Genomic DNA, 15,000 nt, shown 5'->3' with positions numbered 1-15,000 from the left:
GTATTTGGTTTCAAATTTTTGGCAGACGGCCAGCAGTTTTTTTTTTGGGGGGGGGGGTACGTCGATTACATCGATCCCAGTGCTCAATCAGCACTTATTTTATCGACACTAAAAGGATGGAAGGTAAAGTCGATCTCAGCAGAATTTGAACTCACAACGCAAAGAATCGGAAGAAATGCTGTTAAGTATTTGGTTTGAAATTTTTGGTAGACGGCCAACAATTAGTTGATTACATCGGCCCCAGCGCTCAATAGGTACTTATTTTATTGAACCCAAAAGGATGAAATGTAAAGTCGACCTCGGTGGAATTTGAACTTTAAGAGGGACGAAATGCTCCTAAGCATATTGCCCGGCGTGCTAACGATTCTGCCAGTTCGACGCCTTACGTTATCTTAATATTAATGTTCATCATTCTCTTGGAGCTTTCCTGTGGATGCCAGAATTCTACATGTTGGTGGGATTTTGTTTTAATTCTGCGGTTATCCCAATAGGATTCGTTTGATCGTTGATTCTTTTTTCAATAGTCTTAGATTAGGCCGTGCTTATATTCATTAACGAACTCTCTTCGACTGGGATTTAGGGATATCTTGGCCTGCTCGATACGATTGATGTTCAGTTTGATTTCCAGCAAGTTCATGTTTGAAAAGTGAAGGTACATGGCTTATTAGCTAGGTTATTTTGCTCACGATCGTGAGGTCGTGAGTTCAATACCTGACAGTACGCTGTGTCCTTGAGCAGGACATTATATTTCACTCAGGACATTATATTTCAACTCAGCTGGCAAAAGTGAGTAGTATCTGTATTTCAAAGGGCCAGAATTGTCACACTCTGTGTCACGCTGAATCTCCCTAAAAACTACATTAAGGAGTACACGTGTTTATGGAGTGCTGTGTCACTTGCACATTAATTTCACGAGCAGGCTGTTCCATTGACCAGATCAACTGGATCCCAAATGCCAACATTTTTCAAAGCAAAACCGGGCTGAGCATGTAATTACAGAATTCAAGACTGAAACATTTCTACGGAAGAAGTCTATTACGAAGTCCAAGAAGCGCGCATGTTCTGTTGTGCTTGGTTAATATTTTATGCAAAGGAAGTAATAATATTTTCAATCTAATCAATGGTTAGTTATTAAAATACACAACTTTTCAGCTGAAGTTGAATTCCGGGAATATACATACATACATACATACACACATACATACATACATACATACATACATACACCCCCACTCCCCAAATATATATTGATGTTTATTTATATGTTGAAGTATAATAAAACAATTTTACATTATGTAGGGTGATTCCATACTTTCGCAGAGTATTACTTTATTATTCTCATTAAGGAATAGTATAGACAGTGACGTCGAAGTTTTGGCCATCATCGGGTATACACATGTTATGTATGTATGCATGTATGTATTCTCTATATAATGTGTTTGCTTTCTCTGTGAACAGGTCGACATCGTTAAACCTAACAAACGGCTTTGATAATACATCGATCGATCCGAATGCTTATTGTTTGGACTGCGAGTGTTCAGAAGATCAATACGAACCTGTATGTGGCGAAGATGGTCAAATGTTTAGATCTCCTTGCTATGCTGGTTGTCGCGTGAAGAACATCAAGACACTGGTAAGTAGGTCTTGAAACAAAGATTTCAGTATTTGATACAAGTTTTGGCATAAGGCCCGCAAATTATGGGGAGGAATCAGTCAATCTTGTCGACATCTGTGCTCAACTAATATTTATTTTATCGACTCTGAAACGGTGAAAGGCAAAATCTTCCTCGGCGGAATTTGAGCTTAGAACGGACGAAATGCCTTTAAGAAATTTTCCCGGCGTGCTAGCAGTTTTATAAGGTCACGGCCTTAAGAATTGCGATAATAATAATAATGATAATATCGATCTATCAATACCAACAGATGACGATGTTTCTCTAAAAGAAATGGAGAAACGTTCAAAATAGAAAGATCTGGAAATAGAGGTAACTCGAATGTGGACCCTGGCTATCGCTCGGGCGACCAGGTGCGCGCGACTGAGGATGAGCCAACTAGCTCGAAACTGAGTCAATCTCGCAACCCTGAAGTCTGCTGGAGGATGGTAGGGGTTCGCTCTCCCTGCTAGTAATATATAGGGAGCAGCGCCGCACCGCACCGACAATCAGCTGGTGGAAGATCTACCTGGGGTTAAACTGCCTTTTTGATGTGACGATTAACTTTACTTATACGCACACACGCACACACACACACTATATGTACGAGCGGCTTCTAGAGTTTCCGTCAATCAAATTCACTCACAAAGTATGGGTTGGCCTGATTCTATGGTAGAAGGTGCAGTGCAGTGGGATTGAAATCAAAATCATGTGGTTGCAAAGCAAGCTACTTAACCACAGAACCACATTCACATTGATAGAAACATCCGCATTTCCATATATTCTTTGGTTATTCTATTTATTTCACTGTCTTCTCTGACCGCCTCTATCTCTATACTTCAAAAGCTTAGATATATATATATATATATGTATGTATTATTTCTTATTGCAGACATTTTCCGACTGCGCATGTGTTGGGGGTAACAGGACAGCTAAAAGTGGTTTGTGCCCAGTTAAATGTGAAAAAGACTTCCTGGTTCCAGTGATCCTGTCAATAGTCGCAATTTCTTCAACTATAAGTTTAGCCTCAAATACCATTGTTGTTGTACGGTAATATTATATTACGATAAATTCAAATAATAAATTATAAACAATACTTCTTTGTTGTGGATAAAGCAGAGCGATTTTCACAGACGTTCCTGTCGTATGTATCCCGTCTTTTAACATTTTCTAGTTTGTTGGGTAACAGTGTAGAACGAGACTCGGCGGACCGGAGTAAATTACCTCCAGTGGGGGTAAAAATGAAATTCTTGGGAGTAATAAGGTCTCATTAGACATAAGCAAAATTATATAAAAAACGTATTCCTTGTTACGACAGAAATTTTTCTTCTGGCAACACTGCATCTGTTCAATGAAATGGATGTGTAAATAGATTCATATAAATAGATTCAATAAAATAGATTCAATAAACCGTTTGAATTCAAAGAATTTATGATTTTCTTCCCTTTCAAATCAAGGGGGTAAAGCCGGCGTAAATAAATATATTTTGGGGTAATTGATTAAAAATGTTCCCTGACCCCTGGCATAGAGGCACTCTCGTGTTTTTTAATGTTAAAACCAAGGTATTCAGTATCATAGTCACTTACTTTGTTACAATCATCTATGTAATGGAAGTTTCATCATATTCTGACAGTTCACGACTAAAAAGAAATAACTGATATGGAGCATAAAGAAACCTATGCCTGTTCGCTCCTTCATTTAGAAATGCAACCAAAAATTCTATCAATTCACACATTTGAAATAGGAAAGGGGCATATAGTCTAAATAAAAGGTAGGATGGGCATGACTGGAGTGTCTTTGATCATAGGTTTCTTTCGATCATGGTTGGTCTGTGGTAAATAAAACAAAATCTGATTTGGCTATATTCACCTAAAAATTCTCTGCTACAATGGGAGCAGGGTAAGTCGATTACATCGATCCCAGTGTTGATCTACTACGTATTATATCGACCCCGAAAGAGATGGAAGGCAAAGTCGATCCGGGCGGAACTTGAACTCACAGCGCAAACACGAACGAAATGCTGCTAAGCACTTTACCCTACGTGCTAACGATTCTACTTGCTCGCTGCCTTAATTCTTTACTCTAATATTAATGGTATTAAATCACTTCTATAGTTTAGATATAATAATGACATACAATATTCCTGTAGCAATAATTAAACAAACATTTTTGTTACCTGAACACAGAACTCCCATTGTGCACTTCTTTGTTTGTTGTTTTTTCACGTTACGTTTCTACGCTCTGTCTGACTCCACCGAATGTTTTTGTTTGTATTCTTCTTGCCACAAATTCCACTTGTGGTATTTGGGTAATTTTCAATTATGTATGTATGTATGTATGTATGTACGTATGTATGTATGTATGTATGTATGTATGTAAGTATGTATGTATTATGTATGTATGTTATTTCTCCTCTTATTATAATTATTTAAATTGTTTCTTTGAGGAATGAGCTAATTTCTAACAAAATACAAAGTTTCATCATTGGAACGTAGATAACGAATAACAATGTGACATTTGAAACTTGAGAAAAGTCTTGCATATTTTTACTGTTTCCCGTACAGATTATATTTGTTATGTGAGAATTAGCTGACTTCTTTTTCTGAAAATCCAAGATTATCCAGACTGTCAGTTAGGCATTTACCCACAAAACCAAGTGCACCAACTGTTATTGGTATAAAAGTAAATTTGTAATCTGGATATAGAAACTGGAGGTTTTGAAACAGTTGTCCGTAGTTGTATTTTTTCTCTTTGAAAATCAAAAAGATATTCACATCAAGACAGCTGACCTCTGTGACCTCTATGACGGCAAATACCTTTCCTTGTCTCCCCTATGTATGTATGTATGTATGTATGTATGTATACTGTTACTGTTTTACTGTTTTACTTGTTTCAGTATTTTGACTGTGGCCATGCTGGAGCACCGCCTTTAGTCGAGCAAATCGACCCCAGGACTTATTCTTTGGAAGCCTAGTACTTATTCTATCGGTCTATTTTGTCGAACCGCTAAGTTACGGGGAAATAAACACACCAGCATCGGCTGTCAAGCGATGTTGGGGGGACAAATACAAACATACAAACACATACACACATACATATATATATATATACATATATACGACAGGCTTCTTTCAGTTTCTGTCTACCAAATCCACTCACAAGGTTTTGGTCGGCCCGAGGCTATAGTCGAAGACACTTGCCCAAGATGCCACGCAGTGGGACTGAACCCGGGACCATGTGGTTGGTAAGCAAGCTACTTACCACACAGCCACTCATACGCCTATATGTATGTATGTTTTTTCTGTTTTTAATTTTAGAGCAAATTTTGGCCGGCCACCTACTTTGGTAGCAAGACTGAGAAGGAAAGTAGCTCGTTTAACTATCATCCTTTAAATCTTAAGGACTTGCAAATTTTTGTAGTTCTAGATATTATGATCATTCGTAGCATCTGAATTAAGGATTTGCAATCTCTCCCCCCAAGATCCCAGGTTCAGCCATATGGGTCGGTATGTATCCTGTTGTGTCACTAATGACAGGTATGAAGCTGAAAGTGTATCTTGGGTGCTGGATTTTCAAACTCCTTACCAATGGTCCATATGTGTGTAAGTATGTATGTATGTATGTACGTATGTTTGCGCGCGCGTGTTCAGAGAAAGATTTTTACGTGTCAGTCATATTTCGAAAATGCAGTGTAACGTTACCATATATAAATTTATTTACAGGAGCGTCAAGGAATCAGACAAAACCATGGCTATTTCGTTCTTTTCTTTTATATCTTCGATCATCGGTATGTTTTAGTTCTTACTCTAATCTCTTTCATTACATCATCAAAACTATTCCTACTATCTTTCCGCAACCTTTGCAATGTGAAGGCAGTTGATTCAATAAACTTTCAGTGTGTAATAATAAAGATTGTACCAATGTAGGCGCAAGTGTGTCTCTGTGGTTAAGATGCTCATTATGCAACCACGTGATTTCGGGTTCAGTCCCACTGCACAGCACCTTGAGCAAGTCTTTTCTACTATGACTCTGGACCTACCGTTGTGTTGTGAGTGAACACTAAAGCCACCCAAGTTCCGTGTAGACGTTTCTCGTAGGTCCGTGTAGACGTTTCACCTAAGGTCCTCGTAGCTTGTTTCTACTAAAATTTTATTCGCTAGATTTTGATCGAGTCGAAGATATAACAAAAGACACTTTCCCAAGGTGTCACCACTCAAATCAAACAGGAAAGTATGTAACTGAGAAGCTAATTCTGAACCATGGTCCTTCCAAATCATAGATTAGGCCAGTGGTGCTCAAACGTTTTCAAGCTTCTGCCTCCTTGACACCAGGGCCACATTTCTAGCACCCCCACCACTCATCACCACAAACATAGACTACTTTCTACAACAAATTCAAAACAACTGTATTTTACGAATAAAACTTAACCTAATTAACCCTTTACTTGCTGACTTTTTTGCATACATCAGCCCCCTTTTGGTCACCTCATTATCACCCCCACTCTTCTTCAAAGCCCTCCGGGATCTTTCCACCAGCCACTGAGGGGGAAGTACCATCCACTGTGGGAATCACTGGTTTAGAGCGACCTCGAAAAAGGGACGGTGGTTGAATCAAGTTTAAATATCTATCACAAAATTATTTCCTTCTATTTCTAGGTTGGCTTCCGGCACCACCAGCATTTGGCTATGTTGTTGACTCCTCGTGTAAAACATGGTCTAAACTTGCCTGCGAACAGAAGGGTGCTTGTAAGGAATATGATATGGACACATTTCGTTATCGTTTTTTTCTATTACAATGTGGACTAAGCAGCTTGGCCTTTTTATTAAAATTTGTGGCAGCTGTAATTGGCTTGAAATCGAAACGATATTTTACCGAAGAGAAGTCAGAAATTAATTCTGCTAATTAAAATTTGGAACCTGATAACACGACACCATCTTCATTAACCTCTTGGAAACATGATTTATTTTCTCTCTGAATAACTCTTATAACTCGATTTTGCAGAAAATATCGGATATTGAAATAAATTGTTATAACTTAACTGTATTTTTAACTATGAACAATGCATTTACTTTGCTTTTATGCACAAAAAATTATTCTCTGAAAGTTCTGACAACTGTGTTAAGCAATATACTGTTGTTGTTCATGTTGTAGTTGAAGTTGCTTTTATTGTTGTTGCTGTTGTTCTCTCAACCGAGTAGACAGTTGAGCTGCAGTTATTTTCCTCTTTGCGATCTCATTTTGTGGTTAGTTACCACTATCTCTGAAGCTATAGCTTACATCCAACTGTTAAACGACATGAACTTTAACAAATAGCAATAAGGGGTATCTCAAAACAGTCAATTTCTGAAACGTTAACATTCTATAATAACAACAAAAACTTCCAGGCTTACATTTAACCAAACGCCTCGATTTTTTACATAAACGCAGTAATGCAAACCATCCATCATTTGCTTTTAGAAATATATCTCACAATTTGAGAAAAACGAACAACTACAATCTTGTCTGACCAATTATCATTCAGCAGGTAACAACACACTGATATGGAGTAGATTCAAAGAATTTCTGAAATATCATGCTAATAGTTAGTATGGTGTATGCGCTAGGATTTTAACTACCACTGCGCTCGCAAATTGATTAAATAAATTTAATTAAGTTCTACTAGATACATGAGACAGCTGTACATGTCCATCATATTCATTAAATAAACTAACAACTTCACTATTCAGACTATCAGATGTTGTTACACATTGCTAGTCACAATGCGCTTTGCATCGTTTTAACCTTCGCATGACGCCTCCCCGCTGGCTAGGCGAGCAGGCCAACAATTCCCCACTGACAGAAAGGGGGAGCAAGTGTTTTGTTCAAGAACACAAGGAGCCGCCCGGTCGGGGAATCGAATCAACGATCTAGCGATCGTGAGTGCAACAACCTAACTGCCAGGCCACGTGCCTTCACTCGATAAACTAACACTGTTACTAATTTATTAACCTTCATCAGCAATCAAATAATAATTACCAAGTTATTCTATGAACGCAGTAATGACTGCCTATAGTGTTTGTATTTCCCACTAAAGATTGTACCAATGTAGGCGCAGGTATGTCTCTGTGGTTAAGATGTTCATTATGCAACCACGTGATTTCGGGTTCAGTCCCACTGCACAGCACCTTGAGCAAGTCTTTTCTACTATGACTCTGGACCTACCGTTGTGTTGTGAGTGAACACTAAAGCCACCCAAGTTCCGTGTAGACGTTTCTCGTAGGTCCGTGTAGACGTTTCACCTAAGGTCCTCGTAGCTTGTTTCTACTAAAATTTTATTCGCTAGATTTTGATCGAGTCGAAGATATAACAAAAGACACTTTCCCAAGGTGTCACCACTCAAATCAAACAGGAAAGTATGTAACTGAGAAGCTAATTCTGAACCATGGTCCTTCCAAATCATAGATTAGGCCAGTGGTGCCCAAACGTTTTCAAGCTTCTGCCTCCTTGACACCAGGGCCACATTTCTAGCACCCCCACCACTCATCACCACAAACATAGACTACTTTCTACAACAAATTCAAAACAACTGTATTTTACAAATAAAACTTAACCTAATTAACCCTTTACTTGCTGACTTTTTTGCATACATCAGCCCCCTTTTGGTCACCTCATTATCACCCCCACTCTTCTTCAAAGCCCTCCGGGATCTTTCCACCAGCCACTGAAGGGGAAGTATGTAGCTGAGAAGCTAATTCTGAACCATGGTTCTTCCCATCGTAGCCTTTAGTGGGAAATACGAACACTATAGGCACGTTAGTCCTTTACATACAGAACAATTGAAAATGTACCTAATATTCACGTCAGTTTACTAGATACGCATATATGAAGCTTAACAACAGTTGTGATAGATGCAATTCCACAGTTGCTATAAAATATAGAGTATTCAATTGCTGATGAAAATTAATAAATTTTCATCATCATCCCTTTGTTACTCTTCTCAGTGAGGTCATGTAGTAAACGTGACAGACGACTGAGACTGTTTATTTAATTAATTTACGAACGTAGTAATCCATAATAAGTTTTATTATGAAAAGTTAATTCTGCTGTCTCGTCAGTAATTTACATTAAATATCATAGACACACGCAATCCAAATTTTAGGAGGGATAACAAAAGGATCACTACGTGGTAGAATGTTAGAATTTACTAAATCCAAAAGTTAATGGGTTTCTATGAAACAGACAACGGTCCTTGGAACGATCATCCGCCAGACGTTTGAGATTAGCTCTGCAGTACCCTCCTTTTGCCATTTCATTAACTGATTTAATACACTGTAAATCTGCATTTAATACAGCTGTGTTTAATTAACAATCCTGTTTCATTGACAAAGTCTACATTAATAATAGCGTAACATGTACATACTTGTATTTCATTTAATCAGTTAACATTTATTTAATTTAGGCTTTAAACTCCTGTCAGTGCATGGCACTTTAGAGACGGGAGAGGAATATATTTAGGTGCTCCGAGGTGTTTTTGTGGAATTAATAAGTTCACTCTTGAGAAATTGAAAACCCTGAAGTTCCGGAAAATCGTTGGTGTATGTGTATTAGTTACTGATATTTGTAGCCCCTAAGGCGGTGAGGTGTCAGAATTCTCAGCATGCAGGACAAAATGCTTAGCGGCGTTTCGTCCGTCTTTACGTTATATAACACTTCCGATCAATTATTATTATTATTATTATTATTATTATTATTTTATGTTTGACTTTTGTTTTGCATTTGTACAAGTTGGATCCAAGTCTCACCCAGAGACCTCAAGAGACAACAAGTTAGAAGTTCATGTAGGTGTTATGCCTAGGGTACCATATATTTGGATTTGTACAGTTTTGTTCAAGTGAATGTTTAAGAAACCATAAGAAAATTATGTGTTTGCTTTAACATTTGAGATCACATAGACAGTATTTTACGTAGGATATGGGCAGTTCCCATGAGCACTATCTTTTGAACTTCAGCCATTTTGGAGTTTCCTGGTATCTGAGCTAGGTAGTAATCAGCCCGTTTCGCTGTCATTCCCAGGGCACCTATGACAATAGGTATTGTTTTCGTCTTCAGATTCCACATTTTGCTAATTTCTATTTCAAGATCTTTATATTTGCTCAGTTTTTGGTAGGTCTTGACAGATACGTTTATATCGATTGGGACAGTCATATCAATGAGGAGGCATGATTTTTGTCTGTAGTCTTTCAGTATGATTTCTGGCCTATTTGCGTCTATCTTTCTGTCAGTTTGAATGGTGAAGTTCCAGAGGAGTGCAATGTGATCATTTTCAAGTACTGGGGGTGGTTTGTGTTCCCACCAGTTTTTATCATGGGGTAAGTCCAGGTTTTTGCATATTACCCAGTGAATATATTGTGCAGGTCTATCATGCCTGTTGAGATACTCTGTAGGCGCAAGCAGACTGCACATGGAGACAACATGATCGATGGTCTCATTTTGTTGTTGGCATACACGACATAATGGGGAGCTGCCGTTCTTTAATATGTTGGCCTGGTAGTTCTTTGTAGGTAGGCATTGATCTTGGGCTGCTATGATAAACCCCTCTGTTTCTGATTTCAATCCAGAGGCCATTAACCATTGGTGGGTAAGGGCTTTGTCAATATCTGCATTATTCGCTCTCTTTGGGTATTTGCCATTGAGAGGTTTTCCATGCCATTTTTCAGTCATAATAGCTAAGGCAGCAATTTTAGCACGGGTTTTCAAGCGCTTAGCTTTTTCTGCAGGTGTTTCTAGTTCGTCTAATTCTTGAACTTGTTGCAATTGGAATTCACTTAGATATTCCTTTGCCTGTTTTGTTACTGAGTAAGATGCTTTCTTGCTTTCATATTTTAAGACAAGTTTTAGCATCCAGTCCTCATACTTTTTCAGATAGGTGTCTAGGCCAATTGTGGCTACCTTCATTGATAATGCCAGCTGTAGAAGTCCTCGGCCTCCCTCTTTTCTTGGCAGATAAAGACGTTCTATATCTGCCTTAGGGTGGTGCATTCTATGCATTGTCAACAGTTTTCGTATTTTTCTGTCAACATTACATATTTCAGTAATTGACCAGTTAACGATGTTGAAACTGTAAGTCACGACTGGTATGGCTAGAGCATTGATCGCTTCGATCCTGTTTCTCGCGTTCAGCTCTGTCTTCAGTATTGCTCTCACCCTGCGATAACATTCTTTTCTGATCCTTTCCTTCATTACTGAGTGCTTGATATTGTCCCCTTCAATTACCCCTAGGTATTTGTAGCTCTCCGCTGGTTCTAACTCTTTTATGACATTTTGCTGGTCAAGGTTCACATTAGATGTATTTGTCATTTTTTCCTTTGATAAAGGTAGCTTTTGCACATTTATCAAGGCCAAATTGCATCCTGATGTCATCATTGAATTGTTTAACAATCGCTAGTAGGCCTTTGAGTTGTTGGTCATTTTTTGCAAAGAGCTTTAAATCATCCATGTAAATGAGATGATTTATATTTTTATCAAATATTTTATAACCATACTGTGCATCATTGAGCAATTTTGAGAGCGGTATTAAGGCTAGACAGAAGAGGAGTGGTGATAGTGAGTCACCCTGGAAAATGCCACATGAAATTCTTACATCTCCAGCATTTAGAGATTCATTGTCATTGTTCATTATTATTATTATTATTATTATTATTATTATTATTATTATTATTATTATTATTATTATTATTATTATTATTATTATCATTATCATTGAGTGAGAGAGCAGTGCATGCCATCAAAGTGACACTGGGGTGAAATATACGAAGCCCATTATACCCATCATGACTACCCGTCTGATAAGGGTACACCAGGCACATGCATCACAACCATATGTGCGTGACATGATGATCTCATGTCAAGATAAACAGCGCATAACCTTGCAGGTGGGGCCCAGTTAGAATTTTCTTCAGGTCGAGTAACCCATCTGCTCAAAAGGTCCCTGAATAAGGTTTGTTTAAGGATGTTGAGCAAAACACACATGTTTCCAAAGGGGAATTATTCAAACCACAAAGAATTCCTCTCAACACATGGCTATGATGCTCCCCCACTACTTCTGCTCTTGACCGGACATATCGTCAACCAGTAAGGAATATGCTCAACTGGTTACGGTCTTTTATACCGAGACAAAACAATGTACATGATAACACTTCCAATCAGTTAAGATCAGAACCCATCAGAGCAACTGCCTGGTACTGCATCAGGGCGTTTATTATTATTATTATCATTATTATTATTATTATAATTATTATTATTATTATTATTATTATTATTATTATTAGTAGTAGTAGTAGTAGTAGTAGTAGTAGTAGTAGTAGCAGTAGTAGTAGTAGTAGCAGCAGCAGCAGCAGCAGCAGTAGTAGTAGTAGTAGTAGTAGTAGTAGTAGTAGTAGTAGTAGTAGTAGTAGAAGAAGTTTTTGAAGTTCTTTATTAATTTTGAAACTGTCAGTAATTGCTGCTGCAGACTAACATAAATTGTCATCGCATTCTATTTCGATAAGAAAATGGCAAAGTTGTGTCCCTTGAGTAGAAATTCTCTCTCCTAAACAAAGACGTTATTTCCCTTGGACTGATATACCTCCTCGAAATTCTTTACGTAGCCGTGTGAGTAAACAATATTTTAATTTCATGGTTTCTTCGTACCTTCAGCCAAGTAGATACCGGACGGTGTGTCCCAGATTTTTGAAAATAAAAGCCGTCTAAAATAAGCTTCAGAGAGTCCATGCTAATACTTTAGCTTCTTGGAAGACATGTTATCTTATTAATGATTATACAAATATGGTAAACAATTATCTTTTACTTGTTTCAGTCAGTGAACTGCGGCCATGCTGGAGCAGCGCCTTGAAAGGTTTTAATAAAACAATCGACCTCAGTACTTATTTTCTTTTTAGCGGTTGTGGGGACGGGGACTTATTGTGTTGGTCTGTTTTGCTGAGAACAGTTTCAAACAGGGTTTGGTCAAGGAGGAATGAAAGTGAATTTCAAAAGACATAATTTACCTAAAGTCAGCTTCTGTCTTCCAATGAACCAGTTGCAATACTTAAAAAACCTTGGATAGGAGTCACCTTAATCACCACCCAGGAGGGTTGCAATGTAGATAGCAGCACAGAATGTAACAGCAGCGGATTATCCAGAAATCATGGCCTCGATGTGACCCACTTTTTATTAAGTGTAACGGGTTACAAGCTGGAACATTTGCATGGAAAGGGATGGAGCTTATTTTCTGAAAACTTTCTGTTGTTCAGCCTTCCCTAGAGTTTCTTACTGCTATATAGCTATCTCATAAAATTCAGTATTTCGTCTAATATATTTTATATGTTTCTACAGCTGAGATACTAGACATAATTCCATATATGTTATACGCCTGTCCACAACATAGATCCATAATAAAGAATTCATTACGAGTTATATTGTGTGTTGAAGACATTTCCTACTTACCGTCAGATGAAGAAGCATGTGTTTATGTGCAGAGCAACTATTATCCTCGAATACTTCTTTAGATCAACAAGATAAATTGAACTTAGCACTGTAAGATAATGAAACACGTGTTTGAGCCGCATGTGTTCGATGATTCGGTCTATGAGTTGTGCGCCTAAAGAATAAAACAATTTGAGAGAAATGAGATAGCTTGATTAGTGACAGCACCTGAACAACTGCGCCTTTAGTCGACAGATGAAAATATCTACTAAATCTCCCTCAACCTACCTTACAGCTTACAGAGAAAAAGAAAGAAATATTAGAGAGTGCATGATAAAAGGACGTGATTGCTATGGATTGACCACTTTTGGTTGCTGGTTAGCTTTCTCGTACATGACCTGGGATCCTAACTAAACACCATAGTAATAAACCATGGATAACAAGACTGAAAAGGAATAAGTAATCCTCTTGCCATTTTGTGATTCATAATGGAGATTTAGAGGAAGCCAGAGGTTGCTAGAGAATATTTGAGAAACACACATAGCAGGACAGTGGTTTTGTACTTAACAACTTAGAAGAACGATGTCAGGGTTAAAGACAACGTACAGGATTGGGGTTAAAGTTATATTAACGTGAACTCTATCTCTGAGGAGCAGCTGTAGAAGTAAAGGTGGAAAATAATGAATGTAGAAAAGCTAAACTAACAAGACTCTCTCTCTCTCACTCTCTCACTCTCTCGCTCATACACACACACACACACACACACACACACACACACACACACACACACTCACCCCACTCTCTCTGTAAGAAGTTGAAAGGTGTTGGTGTGAGATACAATGTCAATAAGTCGGAAGGTTTTCTTGATATAACCCTGGGATTATTTTAAATCTTACTCTAAGACTTATTGTCTCAAACGTATTTGAACTGATCTAAACGTTTGTTTACTCATGTCAATGCTCTCACGAGCCTACTATCATATAATACATAAAGGTTTATCAAAATGTTGACGATAGTATCTTAGAAAAGTCTTGAGACACGTCCCATCGGCTGGAATAACGAACCGCATAACCCTTGTCGAATTCTAGCAATGCATTTCTTGGAAACGATATACTTATTACTATATCCTTTAATCAAAACATCGTTGTAGACTTAGTGTTACTAAACAACGCCAATACTTATGAGTGTCAAACAGTGCAGTAAGGAATATATTTTTAGAGTATACACTTCTCCCATGTAATGGCCATTTTGCCCTACCAGATAAAAGTGAACATTCGTATTACATCCATTAAAATATAATCTATAAATATTGCTGTAGAACATATATGTTACTTACAACTACTATGAAGCCAACGAAAGAAACATTATATGACAGCTCCATGTGGTAGAAACAGCAGCCAAATCTCTGTCTAACCACATCCTGCCACTTTAAGACACATTGAATAATGTAGTCTAAGGCTACACTATTACCGATAATTAAATATATAAATAAACATAAAAAAACTCATGACCCCAATATCTCTTATCATTGCTCAATGAGGATGGATTTCGATTACAATATCAACGACAAAGACATCATCATTATCAACGATAACTTCAACAACAACAGCAGCAGCAGTAACTACTACTACTACTACTACTACTACTACTACTACTACTACTACTACTACTACTACTACTACTACTACTACTACTGTTGTCGCGCGTATGTGCAAATGAATATATAAAATTAGTAGATGTATGAAACAGAAGATAGTGCTTCGTCCATACCAGACGTTGCTGTTTTAAGAATTCCTGCGAGGTAAAGAAATAACGGGCATACATGCACTGCATACAAGCATAAGAACATATATTGAAGTATGCGGACACAAATATACACATGCAAACACACAAACTCGCACGCACG

The 15,000-nt window shown here is 37.8% G+C and overlaps 1 protein-coding gene across 2 annotated transcripts in view; it reads left to right on the top strand.

The window, feature by feature from the left end:
* LOC106873616 (solute carrier organic anion transporter family member 2A1) overlaps nucleotides 1–6,690 on the top strand; it is a 23,068-nt gene extending 16,378 nt beyond the window's left edge. For both annotated transcript variants that reach the window (XM_089351417.1, XM_089351416.1), the window contains 4 exons: nucleotides 1,459–1,633; nucleotides 2,545–2,702; nucleotides 5,375–5,439; nucleotides 6,308–6,690. In XM_089351417.1, coding sequence (XP_089207543.1) covers nucleotides 1,459–1,633; nucleotides 2,545–2,702; nucleotides 5,375–5,439; nucleotides 6,308–6,558 — 649 coding nt within the window. In that variant the 3' untranslated portion in view covers nucleotides 6,559–6,690. The remainder of the gene's footprint in view (nucleotides 1–1,458; nucleotides 1,634–2,544; nucleotides 2,703–5,374; nucleotides 5,440–6,307) is intronic.
* The last annotated feature ends 8,310 nt before the right edge of the window (nucleotides 6,691–15,000 follow it).

The sequence above is a fragment of the Octopus bimaculoides genome, chromosome 4 (genome assembly GCF_046866305.1).
Source record: "Octopus bimaculoides isolate indiv1 chromosome 4, ASM4686630v1, whole genome shotgun sequence".
Classification (NCBI taxonomy): domain Eukaryota; kingdom Metazoa; phylum Mollusca; class Cephalopoda; order Octopoda; family Octopodidae; genus Octopus; species Octopus bimaculoides.
The sequence above is the reverse complement of the archived record's forward strand: the minus strand, read 5'-3'. Positions and strand labels throughout refer to the sequence as shown.